Source organism: Rousettus aegyptiacus, unplaced genomic scaffold (genome assembly GCF_014176215.1).
Source record: "Rousettus aegyptiacus isolate mRouAeg1 unplaced genomic scaffold, mRouAeg1.p scaffold_m13_p_1, whole genome shotgun sequence".
NCBI lineage: Eukaryota > Metazoa > Chordata > Mammalia > Chiroptera > Pteropodidae > Rousettus > Rousettus aegyptiacus.
This window is the reverse complement of record NW_023416284.1, coordinates 158,093,115-158,116,046: the sequence shown is the minus strand read 5'-3', so window position 1 is coordinate 158,116,046 and position 22,932 is coordinate 158,093,115. Positions and strand designations below refer to the sequence as shown.

Here is a 22,932-nt window from a genome sequence, read left to right as displayed (position 1 = left end):
TTCACACTTGGTTTTGCAGCCAGAGAATGTACTTAGCTGTGAATCAAGAATGATGCAGAAGATGGATGAGACAGAGTTCAAGAAGCAGTAATGTGAGGGTCCAGGACTATCATTCCAAGCTGTCTCTGCAGTAATGATGGATGGTTTGGTGGCAAGAAGTAATAATACCAGATGATGAAAGATGCATCTCTGCATCTTGAGCCACAGCATACTGGCTACCTGTTGGAGTTCTGGGGCATAATGATTTCTGATTTGCAACCAAACAGTTTGTAGCATTTAGCAACCCAGAATTTTAGCAGCTGTGAAGAAAGCAAGTAGCATATCAAACACTCCTGCACATTGTAAATTTAATTACCTCATATTTATGCATAGTAGTTGTTGACAGGATCTTGTAAGCTATGCTAATATGGAAGGTAATTTGTTACCTCCAGAAATCACTTTCTATGTGTCTTCTGATCATTATCATGAAACATGATAAATGATCTAGCCCATGAAGTATAAATGAAAATGAAATGGATAATTGGATTCTATGTCTAAATTGTTGCTGGAATAGTTGCAGCAATTATAATTGAATCTATCTCATAAAAATGCATTTGGCGATATATTAGTGACCTTTCATAATCTTGAACCTATGGTGTAATATAAAACTACTTTACAGTGATTATAAAATGTTTATCACATTTATTTTTAAAAATATTATCCAACACCTCAATTTTCTTTCTTACCTTACTTGCCTATATTTTTAAATTATCTTGTTTATCTACAATGGGCTTAAGCAGTCAATACTGATAATATTTTTTTGATACTGAAAATAAAGTGCTTTGTTGCTGTGGATGCTTTGATTTAGGAACTGTGCAAGATGTAACTGAAATTGTCTTTATGAATACCTTTTAATATTAGCAGCACATGTTTTTCTTCTGAGTAATGGAAATGTGCCCTCTTGCTGATATGTGTTTTCTTCAATCCTTAGAATGTCTCTGAAATACCAATGTATACACTTTCCATATACATTGGTAGTGAAGGTTGCTTAGTACCAACTTATAAGCTTATCTTTGTAATTGATTGATGTAACAAGATAACAAACATGTATAATACTTTTATTGATTCTAGTAGATGTGAATTAAACAGAATATAAATATTTAGTATAATTTGTAGTAAAAACGCCCATATATAATGCATGTGCAATGTGCCAGGTAGTGTGATAGATGGTTTGCATACATTATATTTTTTAGTGTCATGAAAACAACTACTGAGTTATATCTTCATTTTACCCACAGAACCCCTGAGGCTGGTAGGTAAATGGTCTCAGATTGCATGGCTCTAAGGGGCAGGCCCCAGATTGTAACCCAAGGCTAGCTCGAGAGCTCATATTTTTTTTACCACACCATGGTAATACTTTGCTATACATAAATTAAGTTTATATGGTGGCATTGAGAAAAAGCTATTTGAAGCAAGATTTAAATAAGGATCAATAAGATATAGATTTGTGAGATTTTCCCTTAAATTTTTATGATTCTAACTACTATGCAACTATGATTATTTTATTGTCTCTTTTAAAATAATACATTTACTTTAAGTTGTTTAGCTGCTGTTTTTAACTATACTCTATCCTGACAAGTAGCATTATAGATATAACCTACCATTTTAAAGCAGTGATTCTCAGTTAAGGAGCAGGGAATACATGGCCCTATTTAAATCAAATATAGGATATTTAAAAAATTATCATCACCACACACTTCTCTTTCTCCGATTCTCATGTACTGACATAAACATGTGTACATACTCGTTAAATATCAGCACACGTACATGCTCACTAAACCCCGATTTCAGCAAGCCTAGTAGGCTTCATTAGAACCTAGGCAGAAGCTAGGACATTTTGTGATTTGTGAAAGCTAATATGCTATTCTGAGATACCTCCTCCATTTTTTTTTTTTCTTTCTCTATTCTCTGTACCTTCTTCTTGGATTTTATACTAAGGATTTTGAATTGCCTCTGTAGCTCTGTGAAAACTTTAGAAATAGTTTATATGTTTCTGATAATATAAGATTATCTGAATTTCAAAGCTTCTCTGATTTTAAAAACGTAAATAATTCAGAATTTAACAGCCTATCTTCTTTCTGAAGTCACATTTTTTGGTTATCAAAGAAAGTTCATCAGTACTTATCCTTAATTTCATGTGATTATTATGAACTTCAGATAGCCTGGGTGTTCTCTATGGTTCAGACATCTTTGATTTAATCAAATGAAAATTCTAGGCCCTTCCTTCCTTGCCTCTCTCCCTCCCTCCTTCCTTCATTTCTACACTACCTCTATTGTCTTAGTTTTAGCATGGTGAATTAGGATTAGAAAACTTTTAATATATGCTCTGGAGGAATTTTTCTTATCTACTTACTCTACTTTTATATTTAAGGTAGGGATGTGCTCTGAATAACTCTTCACATTAAAAATCAAATTATGAGCCAAATTTATTTTTCCCAATGGTTCACTTGCAGAGTAGCTCCATTTCTGTGTTTGCTACCTCAGTATAAATCTAGAGGGATTATTATTTGGGTTCACAGAGTTTTCCTCTGAACTTGTTGTGGCAATACAAAGTTCAAATAATGTCAGGATACTAATGACCTAAAATTGGCATGGTTTCAGAATAACATTAAATAAAAAGAAATTATAATAGGTGCTATGGGACGTGTACAAACTGTGTAAAAATAGTATATTATATGCAGATAAATTTAAATATATAATTCTCAGGAACTTGTAGTTATAAAGCAGAAGAAAAAGTTTACTTAAAGGTTTTATACAACGTAGTCACTTCATAATATATTTAATATGCAAAGGTGACAGTGGAACTCAGTTGCTCTCTCCAAGGTGAACTCGATCTATCTTAAAGGCAGAAATATTTTAATGCTCAAATTTTTTCAGATAAACATCTTCTTGTTACTTTTGAACTGAGAGATTCTCACGTGTTACAAGTCAAAAGATAAACATGCCTGATCCCGTCTGATCTCAGAAGCTAAGCCAAATTGAGCCTGGTTAGTACTTGGATGGGAGACCATCTGGAAAGACCAGGTGCTAAAGGCATTATAAAAAATAATAAAAAAATAAATAAATAAACAAGTCAAAAGAGCTGTCACAATGACGCGTATAAGGAAAAGCATAAAACAATTCTGCCAATGGTTTAGGAATTTTCAAGAAATATTTTGATTAAATTAGATTTATTTGCATAAATGATGACTTTAAATTTAAATCTCAGTTAACATTAACTCTATTAATGTTCCTTAAGTTGTATATAGGGTGTTTCCAGCAGTTACATAGACTCCTTTCTCTTTACTTATTTTTTAAATTTCTTATTTCAATAGACTGTAGACATACAGAAAATTGTACATTAAACATATAGTTTGATAAATGTATGACTCGATGAATTTTTACAAAGTAAATATACTTACAATCTACATCAAAAAATAGAATATCATAGCACTCCAGAAGCCCTTCTCACTTCCTCAAGATTAACCACTGTTCTGTGAAACAGTAATGAATAACTTAGGTAAATGGAATTCTTTATTTTATACTCTTTCACCTGGTTTGTTTTTCCAACATTAAGTTTGTGAAATTTATATTATTGCGTGTAGCTATAGATCATTCTATCTTGCAACAGTGACATAATTTATCCATTCTACTATTGATAGGCATTTAATTTATTATCATTTTGAGCTGTTGATCATAGTGGTATGACTATTCTAGTACTTGAGGAACAGGTGTACTAATTTGGGGGATTATATACTCGGAAGTGGAATTGCCGGGTGATGCAGTATGCTAATTTTCAGCTTTGGTAGGTCTTGGCAAACAGTTTTTTGAATTTGTTATATCAGTTTATACTCCTGTTTATAGCATGAAAGTGAAAGTTCTAGTTGTTCACTGTCTTTACCAACACTAGGTATTTCCCTACCTACCATTTTAAATTACCTTCTTATGTTTCTTCTTTCATTTGTTTATAAATGCATACATTTAACAATCATTAATTGATTGCTTACTATGTTAAGAACTGAAGACAAATAATATAAAGTTTTGCCTTCAAGGGGCTGTAACTAAACAGAGAAAAATTAGAATTTTTTTTACAAGAAAAGGTATATTTATTTCAGGCTGGAAGGGGTGTGCTGAGGAAGGCTTATCAGAGGCTATAATAAATAAGTGATTTGAAGTTGAATAATTTTGCTAAGTCTATAAATGATGGAAGGGTACTCCAGACAGCATATGAAGGATGAAGGTGGATGAATATAGGAGATTTCCCAATAGAAAATATAAGTTGTTATATATAAATATGGGATTGGGTTTGGAGAGTGGTAAGACATAAGACTTGACAGGTATGCAAGGGACCAATCATGAAAGAGAAGTCTTTGCATCTGTCACCAAAGTTTACCTTCAACCTCTTAATAACTACTAACTACCAACTACCGTAAAATAAAATAGCCCAAAACTTACTGGCATAAAGCAATAACCATTTTCTAATACACAGTCTCTGAGGTCTAGAAATTGAGAAAGGTACAGCTGGGATGGTTTTTCTGTTCCCTGATGTTTTGGTCCTCAGCTGGAAATGTTCAATTCAAACAGCTGAAGGTGACTCAAATTACTGGAGGCAAGAATCATCTGGAAACTTCTTTTGCATGTCTCCCACCTGGGCTGAGAAAATTCCACCGGCTATTTGAACTTTTAACATGGTGTCTCAGGGCTCCAAGAGTAAGTGTTTCTGGCTCTAGTTAATGTAGGGGAAGCCACATGGTCTTCTGTGACCTAGCCTCAAAGTTTCATTTCATCATTTCTCCTATGCTCTATATATTCAGGATGTTTGAGATCTCCCAGATTCAAAAGGAAAAAACATGGACCCGATCTTTTAATGAGGCCTCTGCGGTAGTCACAAAAGCTATCTAGTGCCCCTTCAACAACCCAGGTATTCTGCCTATCATATAAATATCACCTAAATGGCACTGTGGTGTAGAGAGCAAGCTTGACAATTGACTTCTGCATCACCCAATTGAAATTTATTTTATAAAGAGGAGAATATAAATTTATGATTTTTAAATATCTATTTAACATGGTTTTCATTTATATTAAAATAAAATAACTTTTGGAACAAGATAAAGTATATCCAGGCACAAATTAGTGCCTTTACATTTTAAACACATCATTATGCTTCACAGGAGGTATATATCTGCTATACCTCTTTAATGAACTTACGAATGAACTTTCTTGACCTTTGTCCAATGTTAAACTCTTAATTTAAGACTTGAACATAAACATAGACATATATGTTTAAAAAATATAAGTGTATGCCTTTGGAAGAAGATTCAGTACCCTTCAGTTAAAATAGAGAGACCTCTCAGCTATTGACTTTTATGTGTGTCATTTTACAAAATCTTCGTCCCAAAGAAGCATGATACCTTTTTCTTCTCTTTTTTAATACTTAAAGTACTTACCTTTCCTACTCAATTCTTATTCATCTTAAGTCCAATAGTGGAGGTACTGTTTATATCTTTTTTTCAGTGCCCATAAGAATGTTTGCACATTTTACTTGTTATATTCTCTCTCTAGAAAATTTTCAGTTGATCTGGCTAAAGATGCTGAAGAATGGAAAATTTAAAGATTAAATAATATATGAAAAGTCTGTCTGTAGCCATTTCATGCCCTCATTTATCAAAGCATAATAGGGAGGTTTCTTCTCACTTAGTAGCACTAGCTGTGAAAGAAGAACCCAACCCCTTACCCATATAATTGCATTGGTATGATCTTGATACCCTTTTATTTTACTATTCTGGGATGCTTCCCTTTCTATGGACTGGTGGGTCACCACTAGGACTGCCTTGTAATACTTTAAGTTTTAAATGATAAATAAGGTCTTGTACCAATTTTAATGTATGTGTTTCTCTCTCTGTGTGTGTGTGTGTGTGTGTGTGTGTGTGTGTGTGTGTGTGTGTGTGTGTGTGTGTGTGTGTTTTGGATGGTGTTACCTACACCAAGAAGCAATTTTGGAGACACCAATGGGTATCCTGTTATTCAACTTGTTTCTGACACTGTCTACCCAGAGACTGCATTACATTCCACAGATTAATGGTTCAGTCCTGCCAGAGCTATCTGGTTCTCCCCACCCCACCTTCAGACACCAGTCACAGTTCTTTGACAAACTGGCTATAAACTGGAGATTCCAATGACCTACTCTTTGGACTTCAAATGACAGTCACAAGCCCAGGTTGTTACCTGTCCTTCTGACCTTCTAACTATAAATTTTGAACTGAAAAGCATCCTAAAATTATGTCTGATCTTGGGTTGGTTCATACATAAAGCCTTTTATCAAGATGAGTTATCCATATGATTGAAATCTTTTTCAATTGTTTTTTTTCTATGTCATCACAAATTCTTTTTTATAAAAAAATCAATGTAGCACTTGTAGGGGGATATACCTGGTCCAAAAAAAAGCCCTTCTGTACTTTCCAGAGTCATGTAGAAATAACAATTAAATAACAGTTCTCTTGATTAACTTGGGGTAAATAAAGTCTTGGATTTTACAAGTCTGGTAACCAGGGAGAGAGCAAGTAGTACCTCCTGATTACATTGCTGACTAAGTTATTACATTTTAAAAATGGCCATCTGTTGCTGTCTACATATACATAAAAACTCCACGCATCATTTTAAAATGACTTGGGGTGATCATAAAGTACATATTCTTAATGAACATATGCTTATCATGTTATAATACAATGACTCAACACAACAGAGCATTCAGACCCAGAGATCAAGGTAGAGAACTTAAATTATATTTGGTTGCAATTAAATTCCTTAAAAATTGGAATTTAAGTTTATGAGCTTCTTAATGTTGTATTTTAAATGTGGAAGACTCAGGATCTTTTTAAATAATATTTTTTGGGGATTATGTTATTTATGTTACATATACAAGAACACACATGTATGTGTCTGTGTCTATATATACACACACATGGGAGAGTATTATAATCTCAGTATAGAGATTTTACAATGAATTCTTTCCTTTTAATTGCTATATCTTGGTTTACTGGAGTCAGCCATTGTGTCACTATGTAGTAATATAAAATATATATATAAATGGTTTTAACTCCAAATCCCTTGGCCTCGATGTGTTACTGGGACATATATTGCCATTGCCAAACACAGTTCCTATCCTTTTCCTACTTCATAAAAATGTCTGATGAGATGGTTATGTGATTACCTATTTATGGCGCTGGGCTTAGGGAAGCCAAACAAAGAACTGAAGGCTTTCCTGTTTTACTACTTACCTGATTGTTATTCTTAGAATAAACTGGATGTTCTTTCCTCAAAATGCATGAACAGTTTGAGCTCTGACCACACTGAAATGAGGGATTAAACAGCCATGACAGAAATCTGTATTAACTGATGACTCGGTCAAAGGGACCCATAATTTTCATCATACAATATGAAGTTTTCTGTCATATGGATTGTGGCACTGAGGGAGGCTTTTGTAAAATTGTTCCATTATCATAATAGTTCATAGTTTTGAACCATTTGGCTGCATAGATATTAATGTGGCACAGTGTAGTTTTTGAATTAGATTTTGTGGACTAAAAAGCAAATAAAATTCCCTTAAAAAAATCCCTTTACCTGTTAATATGTTCTAAATATGAACCTGACTTTGTTTTTAGATTTTGCTGACAGATCTAAAACAGTGCCCTGCTCTTGTGCCTTTTTATTTCAAGTATGTTAATAAAGTTATTGCAGTATTATTTTCAAATCAAGATGAATACAATGTCATGGTAATACATAAAGTATAAAATTTCATATGCAAAATTTACAATTTTATTAATAAAATGATTATTTTTAATTTAGCACTTTCGGCAGCTCAAAGAGCCATGTCATTGAGATTAAAATAGTTGTTTGTTATGAAGAGTGGCATGTTTAGCATCAAAATTTTCTTTTCCCTTGAATTAACTTTTTGTCCAAAAATTCAGGTTATCAGTATATATTCTGTTATCAGTATATATTTTGTTCAAAGATTCAGGTTATCAGTATATATTTTCATAATATTCTTGACCAATATTTTGTATTCAAGTTTTTATATATGTACTTTGTTATCACATGAAAAATCCTATTGAAAAAATTAGTTGACCTGAATTAACTAAAAAGAATTACTTATATAGGCTTGTAGCTGTGCCTTTTTTTTACAAGCTACATACTAAGCAATTGCTTAGAAAGTGGTCTTTTGTTACAGTCAACTAACTCTTTTAATTAAATAGTAACATTTTGTAGATGCTGTGTATCAATGTCAGAGAATTGGCTAGCTACATGGTTCAGAGCACAAAGTGTTAAGTCTTACATTTTTAGGACTTAATTTCAGCATCTAAAAATAAATACATACGTACATACAAACACAGTTTTATTACTGCCAACTCCAAATGATTGTTTTCACACTGAAGTTGTGAGGCCTACATTTTCTTGTATGGCATAGACATATTTTATGTAGATAATTTTTTTTCTTGTAATGGCATGGCTAACTTTTTTTCTTCTTTTTTTGGTATTGTTGAGCCAGTCATTCATTCTAATACAATGTTATTGGACTTTGTCGGGCGCTATAACAGACAGTAAGAATGTAATGATGAGAAATTTTATGATCACATCTAACATTTTATTGGAAAACAGATATAAATAAAACAAAAAACCACTCGTGGTCTCACAGTTTCTCAATCACTGCTGTTAGCTTTTTGGTATATTTCCTTCTGGTGTAGTGGTTGAAGGTTGATTTTGTTTTGTTTTTCCCTAGGGATATACTTTTTATTTTTTAAAATGAAAGCTTTAATAATCTTAAACATCAAACATCCCCTGACATTTGTTATAAAATCTTCCCATTGTGGGTTCTTCAAGTTTGTGTAAAATTCTATTGAGTAGATACACCATAATTTGCATCGCCATTTTCCTATTTTTGAATATTTTGAGTAGTTAATTTTTTTTGCTCTTCAAAACACTGATTTGAATTATCTCCTTACATAATATTCCTAGAAATGGAATTATTTCAGTTTATGAACACATTTTTATTTTTCGATATATGTTGATAGATTGATTTCTAAAACCATTATCAGTTCACTTGACTATGAGCAGGCTATATACTGAAAAGGCCATTGGCCATGGACAGGTTGTGTGAACAGATGATTGTTTCTTCTTCAAAAATCTATTCCAATCCTCATTTGAGAAATAGAAATGTAAATGATATAATTTTAGGTAAACATAAGCCTCGGATTACTTAGGGGAAATTATTTTTCACATTGTTCTGGTGTTACTCCAGAGAAGCTTTCTGCTGTTTTAGACTGGAGAATTCTTTATTGTATGAGACAATCTTTGCAATTCATGATCTCTAGTGAGCCATGGCCCAGCCCACTTAAGGTCACTACCACTCCTCAATCCCAAGAACAACTGCCCTCAGGAGAGAACAACTGGGAGGGAAAGAAGAAACTATTGTTTAGCTGGATATAATTAAGTGATAAAAAATACAGAGTATAAACAAACATATATAATATGTATTACATGAGGGTTTTGTTATTCAATTGAAATTTTGGCTTTCTGCTTTTTTTTCAAATTTTATTTTATTTTTTACACACAACTGTGAAATCATGTATGCTCATTTCATGGTTCTCGGTGTGTGTGTGTATGAGAGAGAGAGAGGGAGAGAGAGAGAGAGATTGGGAGTGCAGGCAGTGGGGTACGGTGCATACGCTTTCCATAGGTTATCATAATTATATTCTAACAGCCATCTAATTTTCACAGAGATTATAATAGTTAACAATAGCTCCTTTGGATTGATACTTGGTCTAGGTGCTACCATAAGAACCCCAGTTTTGACAACCAAACTTAGCATTAACTTTATTTGACCAATTCAAACTAATGAGCTGCCTGAATAATATGACTCGCAAAACTGTCAATTGGATTTTTGGATTTAAAAAGAGATTTTAATATATTAACTTTGACTTTATAACCTATTAGTGCATGAATATGTAAATGAAATTAAAATACTAATTTATTTGAAAGATAATTAATGGAATTTACTGACTACACCATTGATACAAGTAAAAATTATGAGATGGTAGCCAGAATAGTGAACGGAAAGGTATTCAGCTGCTTAGGAAATTTGCTAGGACTGGAATTCTGAAGTATCAGAAAAATAACAGTGAAAGTCATGAAAAGAACTTTTACTCTTCTCATAAATATATCTGCATTACAGTTCATAAAATGTAGGAGCAAGAGAAATTTTGTAAAATAAATCTAAAATTTTTTAAATGTGTACTTTACGTTTTAACATATAAGGAGAAATGTAACAAATTATGTTGTCATACATATGATATTAAATGCCCCCCCCCAAAGTGCTTCTACTTATAACCTACTTTCCATTTCTTATGGATAGAAAGACCATCTTCCTATTTCTTAGTGTTATTATTTTGAATTTCTTGAAACACTCAAATACCTTTAAATTATAGTTATTCTTTTGAAGCATAACTTAAAGTTATTTAAAATTATTATAAGTAGCTGATAAAGAAATGCTTGAATTACTGATGTCATTCTTCCTGCTCTGTCTCTAATGTAATTCCCCTTTACTTCAGCATTTAATAGGTGACAATGAAGAAAATTAAACAACATGAAGCGTGAACTAGTGAATATTCTTTTTTAACTGGAACTGGATCAAAATTTTAATGAGGGGAATGATAAGTAGAATAACTGATTTTGAAGTGATCCATTTTATTTAAGTAAACAGATGCTATTAAATAAGAAAATAGCTATCTCCAAGGCAGATATCTTAATATCATTTTCTGCAGGAATTTAAACATGTTAAGGGGGCATTGACTCCTAAAGTTGTTTTGAGTAATAATTTTTATCACCTCTATTTACATTTCCACAACAAAAAGAATAGGTAGATACATAAATCGTTTGTTTTATATACATATAAAAAACAATTGTGTGTGTGTATAATTTCCACTGCTCTGAATCTTGCTAGGAAACTTTCCTGGGAGTAGTTTTTGCTCTCAAGCTTAGGACCACCTGAAGAAAAGGTGGAGCTGAGATGTTTTCTATAGGAAGATGTTATACTAGCAGTCCTCAACCTTTTTGTACCAGGGACTGGTACTCCCATGAGAATCTAATGCCTGATCATCTGAGGTGGAGCTGAGGCAGTGAGGCTAGCCCTGGGGAATGGCTGCAGACATAGATGAAGCTTTGCTGGCTTGCCTGCTGCTCACCACCTGCTGTGTGACCTGGCTCCTAACAGGTTATAGACCAATGCCAGTTCACGGCCTGGACTTCGGGAACTCCTGTCATAATTTCTATATGTAGTAGGCTGAAAATGGCCCCAAAGATAAGGTCCTAATCTCTGAAGCCTATGGCTATCACCTCATCTGGAAAAATGGTTTTGTTGGATTTAAGTTAGGGGTTTTGAGAGGGAAAGAGAATCTTGGATTTTTTATATGGACCCTAGATGCAATTACAAGTGTCCTTATACATGAGAGATAGGTGGAAAATTGACTACAAAGAGGAGAAGGCAATGTGAGCAATGAGATGGAGATTTAAAGTGATGTGGCAACAAAGCAAGGAATACCAGCAGCTAGCAGAAGTTGGAAGAGGTAAGGAGCTGATTCTCCCTTAGAGTTTTTAGAGGAAGATTGGCCTACTGCCTTCTTGATTTCAACTCAGTGATACTGATATTGAACATATGGATTTCAGAACCTTGAGGAAATACATTTCTGTTGTTTTAAGCCACCAAGTTGGTGGTAATTTGTTACAGCAGCTGTAGGAGACATATACATTATTGTTGCCTGCTTCTACAGTGGGAGATTTAATCTTGAGATACTTTTTGTCAAGGCTTCTTTGACAAGTAAGTAAAACAATTTGGAAGGAGATCGTTTTGAGAGGTATTTTGTTCATTTATTTGGAAAGAGGAGTGTGGAAGTATCATTGTCCTTCATATTTACTTTTTTAACTGACTTTTTTTCTGGCTTTGTAGCTTCTATTTCTGTTTTGTATTTTATTAATTAACTGCACTTTGATATGTGGCACATATGTTTGTAAAATAGCATTTATAATAGGAATAATTGGACAAGAGAATGCTTTCATAATGACTTATCTTGATTTCAAGACATCTTTTAAAAATATTTGAAATAAAAATAATAAGCAATTTGAATGCATAATTGGGATTTTTATAATAGGTTTAGCTCTAGAATAATGAATATAAGTCATTAATTGAAAATTAATTGGTAACATTGGCAAAATTGATCTCATATTTTGGGTATTGCATGCTTCAGTTGTTACCTAGTGTACATTTGGGATTTATTTTCACCACACCTCTGGGTTTTATAGTGTATTAAGTTAGGAAGAATATTAATACTGCTGCAGAACAATTACTTGTTCATTTGCTAAGTGATTAAAATTCATGCATAATTTATTGAAATGAATAGAGATTTTTATAAATAAGCCTCCTTGTTCTCAAGGGCCAAAAAAACAAAATACATATGCTAATATAAGGCTGCTTTTTATGTCCAATGTAAAAAATTTAGTATGTAGTGATATATTAGTCTCATTAATGCTGTTTCACTTATAATCATGCTGTTAATCAAGGCATGTGCTTCTAAGCCTCTCTGAACCTCATCACAGTTCCAAATGAGAGGTGCTGCCTTGATTTCTGGACTGTCCTTTTTGTTTGCTTGACCTATAATTCAGACTGAATTATTGTCTTGCTTCAGGCCAAGAACTTGACATCAAACCAATTTCTTCATATATGCAAAACACTAATGATGAATGTTAATTTTTGGTTTTAAAATTTATACGCTCTCAAGTAAACCAAAACAAAGCAAAATAGCATCAAATAGAGGGTTTATTGACATATTTAGAAGTGTGGATGGAGTCTTCTGAAATTCTTAAAATAATTCCTAGTTTATTAGTGAAGAAATTATAATAACAAGAAGTTAAATAATATATTCAATTTCTCTAGCTATCAGTGTATGCATTTTTTAAAACTAGATCTGACTTTAAATTTCATGTTCTTTTCCATGTCATTCTCTTAAAGATAGAAATGATAGAAGAAATATTATTCATTATTTTTTCATGTTTGTAACTGTTTTTTTTTTTTTTTTTTTTTGTAGCTTTTCCCCTTTCCCTTCTCTGTCTCTCATCTGCTGTTCTCTTTTGTTTTCTCCTATTTTCTGTGACAGTGGTGTGTAGAGTTTTGATGGGCGAGATTTAACATTCAATATTTACTCATTAGGTGAAGTCAGAATATCCATGGATTTATAGATTAACCAAGGTTTGCTACTTATAATTTGTTAGATAAATCATTTCATCATGCTAAATATCAGATATTTTCAGGTTGTTGTTCAACTGTGATGTGAATGAGGCATGACTGCTCTGGTGTAGAATAGCAGAAAGCTCTGAGTTTAGAACCGCAGAAAGCTGAGTTTAGTTTTATTTCCTGTTTAAATAAGTCAGTATATGAGCGATGTGGCATGAAAACAAACATTGCAAATGTGAGGTGACTTAGTTTATTTGCAAAATACAGACTTTTAAAAATAGCGCAACATTTAGTCTGCATAGATTTGCCTTTTTTCTATTATGTTCATTTCTTTATTCAGTTTCATTTTAGTGTAAAGATTAGAAAATAAGTCAGCTTTCTCTTGTTTTCTGTATACCAAAACTTTTATATACTAACAATATAAAAGATGCTAAAATTTCATCATCGAAATGTCTAGCTCTATCTTTCTTTAGCTGATAATTGAAAATCCTAAAGTACTTTTGGTTTTACTTGAACTTCTTTTGTGAGTAACTTCTCAATTGAAGTCAGTTGTGAAATTGGAAATAGTTCACCCTTTACACAATTTTTAGTTTATTGTTGAAACAATTTTTTAACTATAAGATAAAAGATTTTATAAAGTTTATAAATAAGGTGTTAACTACTTTTCCAAACCAATAGAAATAATTCTAAACATAATCAGTTTGTATAGCACATATATTATTCACTTTAAACACAAGCATAGTGAAGGACAAGTTCATATGGTACTACCGATAAGCAGTTTGAAAGCAGTACCACACTGAGTCATGACTAATGACAAGAACAATATTTGTCCAGTAAATTTAGATTTAAAAAGTGTAACAGTTACTTCCAACTGTTATTATTTGTCACAGTATGATTGTTTTCCCCATAACTCATATTTATGTATATGAAATATATAATGAATTTGAAAAAAAAATAAAACAGTGAATTTGTTGATTTATTGCTAGTACGTTTCCCTTGCCATCTTATGTGAATACCCAAAGTGTCGAACCACCTCACAATTAGTAGTTTGCTCAGTAAATATTTGTCATATGGAGGAAAATTGTAGAAAAAAGACGTTAGCCTGTTTAAATATCTCAGGGGTACACAAGGCGGAAACTATAATTTTATAAAATCAGGAATTAAAGGCAAATCCCAGGCTATAGCTGAAAACCCTTCTTTCATTTCAACCTGTATCAGAAGGTAAAACCTGTCTATAGACTTTTTTTTGCATTGTATCCTTCTCCAAGCATGCATTGCCATTGAAATAGAAAATTCATTTTGAGCTATATTGGCTATCCTTAACTTTCCTCTATCTGCATTTTCTCCAATCCACCCCTATTGGGGATATGGGGTGGGTTGTGTGGTTGTATTTAATAGTTTTCCTTTATATGATTTGATTTCACTCTTTAAAAGAAAAAAAAAAAACCTTTACAATAATTTTGGGGCAGTTACCACTTTATTTAGGTTAATAACACTTTCAAGTCTTTTGGCTTTCTTAATGTGTGTTTTTCCAGACATTCAGAGAAGTCTCTACCTGATCACAAAGTAGTAGAACATCATGACATAACACTCCCTGTGGACAAAACTAGAGCTGTGAAGGCTTTTATAAGTCCAGTACCAGATTTCAGCTCCATTGTTGTTAAGAAAAATCATAATAATAATAACCATTTCTGTAAGTTTACATATGGAAATAATTTTTCCTAAAGTTTCTTTCAAGCAAAATAGCTAAGTTATCAAATCTTAAATTGTTGTGAACCTTTGATATTTCAGTTTAATATTTAATGCTTTGCCTTATCATGTGCTACTCCCAAAGGCCAGTGATACATAGTGATTTGTAATTTTGCCTCGGTGTAAATTTTAATTTCTACACTCTGAGGTGGGTCTATAGAAACAAGTCGGCACCTGGTGTCACCTTCTGAGTTCTGCTTTGCTGTGCCTTCCTTCATTTTCCACCTGCAGGATCTCTGCAGAGGTAAAAAACAAAGCAAGAACAAAACACCACATAGCCATATTTCACAAATGAAATAATGATAGTATTCATTAAAGGTCTTAGGACCACAAGAAGGTCAAAGATCAACGGTGCTCTGTTAGTAGCTAATCAGAGTTATCCATCTCTAAATATTTTCTTTTTATTTCACATGTTTACTATACCTTTACAAATTATTTTCCTGGAGAGGCATGTTTTTAATAAGAGAAATCTTGATAAAGGGTCATATACCATCTGTGAAAGCCTTTGCTCTTTAATTTTACAGTTGCTAGATGACTCATATCCTGGTTTTCTTTTAAGTATTTATTATGTACTGCTAACTAAATTATTTAGTAAGCCTTTAAGCTCTGAGAGACATTAATTTATCCATATGTATCGTAGTCTGTGGGATTAATTAGATTGCACGTTCATCTCTCCTAGAGCCACCAAGACCCATTGCTCCTCCTCAGCTGCTTGGCGTTGGGCCTACATATTTGCTGATCCAGCTAAATGCCAACTCCATCATTGGCGATGGTCCCATTATCCTGAAAGAGGTGGAGTACCGAATGACATCAGGTTCCTGGACAGAAACCCATGCAGTCAATGCTCCAACTTATAAATTATGGCATTTAGATCCAGATACAGAATATGAAATCCGTGTTCTACTTACAAGACCTGGTGAAGGTGGAACGGGGCTCCCAGGACCTCCGCTAATCACCAGAACCAAATGTGCAGGTAAGAGTGAATAGTAGGCCACTCTGCCTAGTGACAAAACCTAGTACAAAACGTATTTTGTGTGTGTGTGTGTGAGTGTGTGTGTGTGTGTGTGTGCGCGCGTGGGCATGCGCACGCACGTGCACATGTGTATATATGAGAGAAACTGTTGAAAGTTCTAATTATTTGTTATATGATATAATCACACTATTCTGAGAATTCTAGTGCCTTTGGTAAATTGTAGCCTTGGTTATGTCATAATTTGACTGATTTAGGAGCAGTATGAGTGTTTATTATTTTTCAGTATTATTTTTGTATCCATAATCTTTTCCTGCACTGTAATTTGCTCAACTTGCTTTTATTCAGTCCAAAATCTCTGATAGATGCAGGTGAATGTACTATTGAGAGAGCAAACCTTTGCAGTTCAAGCAAATGCTGAGTACCTTTTTGTGATATGGAAATTGTCTTCCTCGATAATTGTTATAGTCAGCTCTGAGGCCATGTCTGATAATGTAGGTAAGAGCTGATCTTCTGAACCAAGCCTCGGTGAGACAGCTTTTTATTTAGAAAGTCCTGTTGTTGAGGATTAAGTGAGCAGCTTGACAGCCAGCTATAGAACACAGAGAACAGTTCCTTAGGTTTTCAAACCTTGTTGTTGCCCTCTCCTTGCCTGAATCATAGTGGTGAAACTAATAGCATATGAATAAACCACCAAAAAAGAATAAAAAGTGAAATAAAAAGTAATGTTTATATGTATAAACATATATCTTAGTTTCTTATTCTACCATATTGTTCTAATGGAAGAAATTGTTAGCTATTTATTAAAAGCCACTGAAATTTTGATCATCTAAGTTATTAGAGTATTCTCTTTTAGTACATTGTTTGTTATTGAAAATAGTTTAGTTAAAAAAAGACATTTTTAATCCAGGAAGCATTATAACACCTGCAGAGTTAGTACATGAATCTATACATCTTGAACATTTAATGACTTAGGTTCTGAAAATTGAAAATTAAGACTGTGAGGATCTATGAAAATGTAAATACCTGTAAAAGTCTTTTGTTTCTTAAACATCTGTTTAGCATTTATATTTTGTGGCTACTTACAAAGAATCCAAATCTAAAGTAAAAGCAAAACCAATGTAATTATTGCCATCATTGAGTATTTTTTAGTCTGACTCGATTTTAAATATTAATATTTACATATTAATTATATATTTATATATCTTATATGTTAATATTGAAAGATTTTCACTAATAAGAAGTTTAACTGCTCAACCATTAGTATCAATCATTAGTCTGAGATTTAGACCATAGCAAGTCCAAATTTACTGACTGGTATCATACATTGATCCTGGGGTTGAAAATCAGCTTAACCCAGAAGATACTGGGTAAATCTTCATGGCTCAGCCTAAATCACACAATTTGCTCTTCAAATTATCTGTACTGCTAAATCCTTTCATTCGAGGTAATGTTGAAAAATTGTTCTCATTGTAATAAATGCACTTTCTAAGGGAGAGACAAGTTCACTCCACAGCCTCAACCAGTCAGAGAAGTAATTTAAAGAGGAGACAGTGTGGAAGCTAAGAAGTTGCTCACTCTGTCTTCCAAAATGAATATCCCATCCTGATAAAAAGCAGTGAATGGTAGGTCCATTTTATTAAGGGTATTGCCTGCATGTTTTTCTAATAGAAATCTACATTTAATTTTTATAAGTATATAAAATTAAGATAATAAATGGTAATTTACTCTTCCAGTGGTCTTCCTCATGACTTCCGATGCCCAAACTTCTTTCTTTTCAGTGTCTCATCTGCCTTCTTATTTTTTATTTTCATCAAAATAGACCATTAAAAATTGAGAGTACCACAAACCGTATTACTATAATGTAATCTTTGTTTAACCTTGGAATTATTTAATATCGGTTCTTAGTGTGAGGTCGATGAAGATTGCAAGTAAATGGGGCTTTGTTTTAAAGGTAGTTGTGCTGTATTAAGTGGATAAAAACAAAGTATTAATAATCAATTTATTTCTATTGAATAGTTATATTCGGATCCATATAATGCATATCGAAATGCAGTATAAATATGACTAGAAAATGCTTTTAGGTATTTTATTTTAAGAATAATTTCATCTGTGGGAAAGTTAAAGTAAAAGTAACTTAAACTCACAGACACTTTTAAATTTATAAATGTCTTAATATTTTGGAAGTATATAAGTCTTTTTTTTCTGATTCATTATTTGAGAAACATTTAATTTGTGGGCTGTGTAGCATAAAGTGGTATCAGGGTCACTCATAGTTTTGCTTGCAACTCTAGAAAGTTTATTTGTTTTTACAGCTATTTTTTACATGTGAGTTTGTCACCTCTGTTTATTAATTTATTAATGTCCTCATAAGTTGTATTTGATGCAGGTTTTTATGTTTAAAAAAGGTGCTTATAGACTAGATTTTCGAGTACATTGTAGATTTGAGAGAAATTGGGGTTACTATTTTTTTAGGAATGTCTACTATTTCCTAATGGAATGTCTGCTCTATTATTACAAAAGGAAGTAAAGCTTATCAAAGTACATATTTATTGATTTTTAAATAATCTCCGAAAAGCAGAAATTGAATACAACTGATAAACATTGAATATCTAAATACAAAGTCAGTCTTGGTTAAAATTGTGATGTCCATCTCCCTCCCTTCTTCAAGATCCACTTCCCTTCCTCTAAATTTAAAATCCCTCAGACTTTACCAGCATCATCACTGGCTTCAGCCTGTTGTCCTATAACAACAAAATACAACACAAATGAGGCCAACTTTAGCTGATTTTAGTAAAATTTCAAAAGCCAAAAATTCTTCATAATCTTGGGGTTTGATTTTTTGTGAAACCTTTGGAGAAGTTTTCATTTAATTCTATTAAATTGTGCAAGCTCTGAATACTGTTTTGCATATTATTACATTTTAATCAAGACTGGGAGAATGTTACACTGTAGTTGTAGTGTTATACCATTAAGATTATTCGATTGAATAAATGTTGATTGTCTTGAAATAGCTATTTTAGTATATTTTACATGTTAGATCACTAGGAAGCCTTAAAAATAAATATAGAAACTTAGCTGTACATGTGTCTGATATCAATTTCACATTAATTTCTTATAAATAACAAAGGAATAATGATTATTTTCTGTCTCTCAGAAATTCTTATTTTGGTATAACATGGAGGAATAATTTTTTGTTATTAAATATCAATCAAAGAGTAAATTAGGGATTATTTACTATGTTATATATTCCAGTTTAATATACTTAAGCCACTGAAATTTTATTTCGGGCAATAGTACATTTTTTTTGACAGAAATCTGTCAATAAATAATTTTAGGGCAAGTTAATTAAATGGTTTTATTCATGTATATCAGTGAGTAAATTTTATATTTCAACATGCAAATGTAGAGTTCCATAGTTAATACTGCTTTATAATCAGCATATGAAGTGAATCTATCACATTTTATTTTCATATCAGCCCTGCGAGTTAGATATATTATTCTAATATCGTAGCTCATGAATCTAAGACTTAGGAAAAACAAAACAAAAAGAACACTGCATTGTCTAACATCAGACAACTTGGAGGCTGGTGCTCAAACCAATTTTCTGAAAATTGGTTTTTACTTGAAAAGCCTGAATTATTTTCCCTCTTTCTCCTACTATAGGTGACTCTTATTCCCTTTTCAGAAGAATATAGCATATATAAATGCAAGTACGACAGGTAAAAGCTGGGAGGGATATATATTCTTAAAAATAGTACCTGCACAGCTAACTTAGTCCCTGAAAAAACATAGCTTAATGTTTTCAACTTCACTTTTATTGAAAGCACAATTTATTAATGTGCTTAACACTCAAGTATACGCTGTGTTAAATATTTTAAAGTTACAGAAGTGTTAAAAAAAAAAAAAGGTTTTACTTTATACTCTTCTGAAAACGTCCTACCTAGTTGTCAAGCTTTTTTTTTTTTTTTTTTCTCTAAAGTGCATTAAAATCATTTGGCGAGTTCAATTACCTGCCTCAGGGTCTCTCGAGTTAGGAGAGGTGGTAATTACAGCCTCTGGTGACTCTAGCCACCTATGCTTGCCTGAGGGGTATGATTATTTCACTCTTAGCTTACAGCCTGACCCATGTTATTGTTCACATAATGCTTCTTTAGGCATTTTATAAATTTTTAAAAAGGTAAAAATGTAAAGTTGTCTTAAATGGGAAGTATTTCAAAAATTTCATTAAAAAAAGAAAGTATTTTTTCCCCTCCTTCCCTCTGTGTCTGTTTCTCCTGGGTATACCATCTGGTATCAAAGCTAAGAAAATAGTTTCTCTTTCTCTTATTAAATGGAAATAAAATATGCTATCATCAGAAATTGTCTGCATTGCATGCTTTGGCAATTGCATGTTAAAATTGCTCTTTTATACTGCCTTCTGCTTCTGGGTAACCCATTGTGGCACTGCTTTATGATTAACTGACATTTTAACAGCATCTCTCTCATAGGGAAGGTCAAGAGTTCAAGTTGTCCAGAATGTAATATATTTACACAGTTGGGAAAACTGCTTTCTACTCTTATATTGAAGTTCAATGCTCTTGGCAATTTTCAATGAAACATGTAGATCTATGATACAGTGAAAAGGAGAATGTCTAATTTTAAACGTAAACATTTACTAAAAATGCATTTTCCTCTCCTAAATTTAAAATTGAAGGAAACAAAACAAAGCAAAACAAATACTCTCAGCCATATATTAGAAACCATAAGGTGAAGAATTAAATTTTGGCCTTATGGCTACAGCTTCTTCAGCAAAATGGAACCATATATCGATTTTTACGGTGGTCAAGATAGTTATCAATCACAAAGGCTAGGTATCATTGTAACTCGGCCATGAGGTTAAAATAAAATAAACAACTCTTAAGACTTTTTTTGTGGATTAACAGTGTAAGGATGACATACTATTTGTTTCAAATTGAAGGCTTGTATCAATACTTGTTTTAAAATTTTTTGAAATGTGCTAATTTCTTATGATCTTCGAGTATCTTCTTTTTTTGTTTTTGAGCAAGAATTTTAAAGGCAATGCTATAATTTTGAAGTAAAAAAAAAACTAAATATAAAAAGCTATAAGAGAAGTAGAAGATAAGTTCTTCAATTTTCTTAAAAATCTAAAAGTAAAATCTTTTATTAGATCTTTATTTTTAGTGAGTAATAACCTGATTTTGTCCTTCAGATTCTGTAGAGAACATTTCAGTTTGAAAGACATTTGTTTATTGGGGGGAGGGGCATTTATTGGCCTCTTTCTTTGTTAACAGCACTGGGATACATACTAGGTCTTCAAAGTAACACAGGCAATGCCTTTCTTTTAAGCTCTAATAGTCACCAGGGATAGATCAATAAAGGAAGGGTAAAATGGAAAGTGTTAGGAATTTAGATGAAGACTATGTTCTTTAAGAGAGTGTTTTAGATAAGCTGTGCCCAGGAAAAGACGGCTTTTAAGCTGGATCTTAAAACTTAACTGTGAGGTTTTTTTTTTTTTTTTTTTAAGGGAGAAAATAATAGAAAATGAATTAAAAATAGAGAGAACCGCATGTTTAACCCAATAGTAGAGATAGATGATGATTTGAGGGTTCTGAAAATAAATGGAGTATCATCTAAGTCTGGGCTGAGGCTGCAGGTGCAATGTGACCAGGTCTTGCATGATAAAGGCTGCTATCCTGTTGTTTTTAAAAAGCAGACTAACATTACTAGATTTGCATTTAGAAAGATCATCCCATCTCTGTGCAAGATGAGTTAACAGCTAAGGAAAGACTGGGGCCAGAGAAGCCATGAGAACATGCTTATAATAATTAAAAACTTATGTTGGCTGTTATCTTCTCTACAGCGTGTCTCTCTCATTTTCGATCAGAAACAAGAAATCTGTAAATCCTTAGAAAATATTATCATTCCTAATTATCAAAAAAGTTCCTTTTATTAAAGAATTTTAAAGACATTTTATAGGTGATCTAAGTTTATTGTTTGACTTTTCTTTTTCAAATATATGCGTTTTCCAATGTCATTAATATGTATGCAAACTCATGATGTAACACATTATTTTGAGAAATTATGAAAGTTTGGAGAGAAATTTAAGAGCTATTGTGTATTCGATGGGATATTATGTATTTCGTAAATTTTATTGAGGGTCAAAGTTGTTTACATTGCCACATTTAAGACAGAAGATAATAAGACAAGATTTCTACTCTTCCAGAACTGATAGCCTAGTATCAGAACCGTAATAACAATAAAGGCATAATGTGTTATAATAAAAATGCAAAGTAATTTGGAAATCCAGAGATGAGAGGGATAATTTCTGACCCAAAAATGATTTTCGCCAACAATATGTTCGAAAACAATATTAACCTTTCTTTTCTGAACAGAGCCGGATTAACATTTCTGTTGAATGAAGCCATAGCCTTATCCCTAATTTCTTAACTGTGAAATAATGCATAAAATAATGTTCAGTCAGTTGTCACCATAAAGATGATTTCCTTTCTATCTTTCTTTTCCACCAACATGTAGGAAAACTATATGCACAGATGGAAGTATTAAATGGAAAATATAATTCATATTTTAATTTAAATCATCAAAGTAATTTTGTTTGTTTGAATTCTCTGGGGCCCATGATTATAGAAATCTTATTTTAAATTTCTTTACAGTATATATATTCTAAATTTCCTTGGAGAAAGAGAGGCAGGGAGGAGACACGTATAATATAATCGACTTCTGTTAACCTTGCTAATGATCTATAATACTAAGAATTCCTAGGATAAGACTCATGAAAGTTGAACAAATATAAAAATAATTTTTTCTATGACTTTTTTTATTTTTTACCCCAGGCATGGGTTGTACAGTTAACCATACAGTTCATATAATGATATTTCCTCATAGAGGATGTCAT

At 32.4% G+C, this 22,932-nt stretch overlaps 1 protein-coding gene across 9 annotated transcripts in view; it reads left to right on the top strand.

The window, feature by feature from the left end:
- Positions 1-22,932, top strand: part of PTPRK (protein tyrosine phosphatase receptor type K) — a 474,269-nt gene that overhangs the window by 285,134 nt on the left and 166,203 nt on the right. For all 9 annotated transcript variants that reach the window (XM_016157105.2, XM_016157108.2, XM_016157109.2 and 6 more), the window contains exon 7: positions 15,726-16,019. In XM_016157105.2, the coding sequence (XP_016012591.1) occupies positions 15,726-16,019 (294 nt within the window). The remainder of the gene's footprint in view (positions 1-15,725; positions 16,020-22,932) is intronic.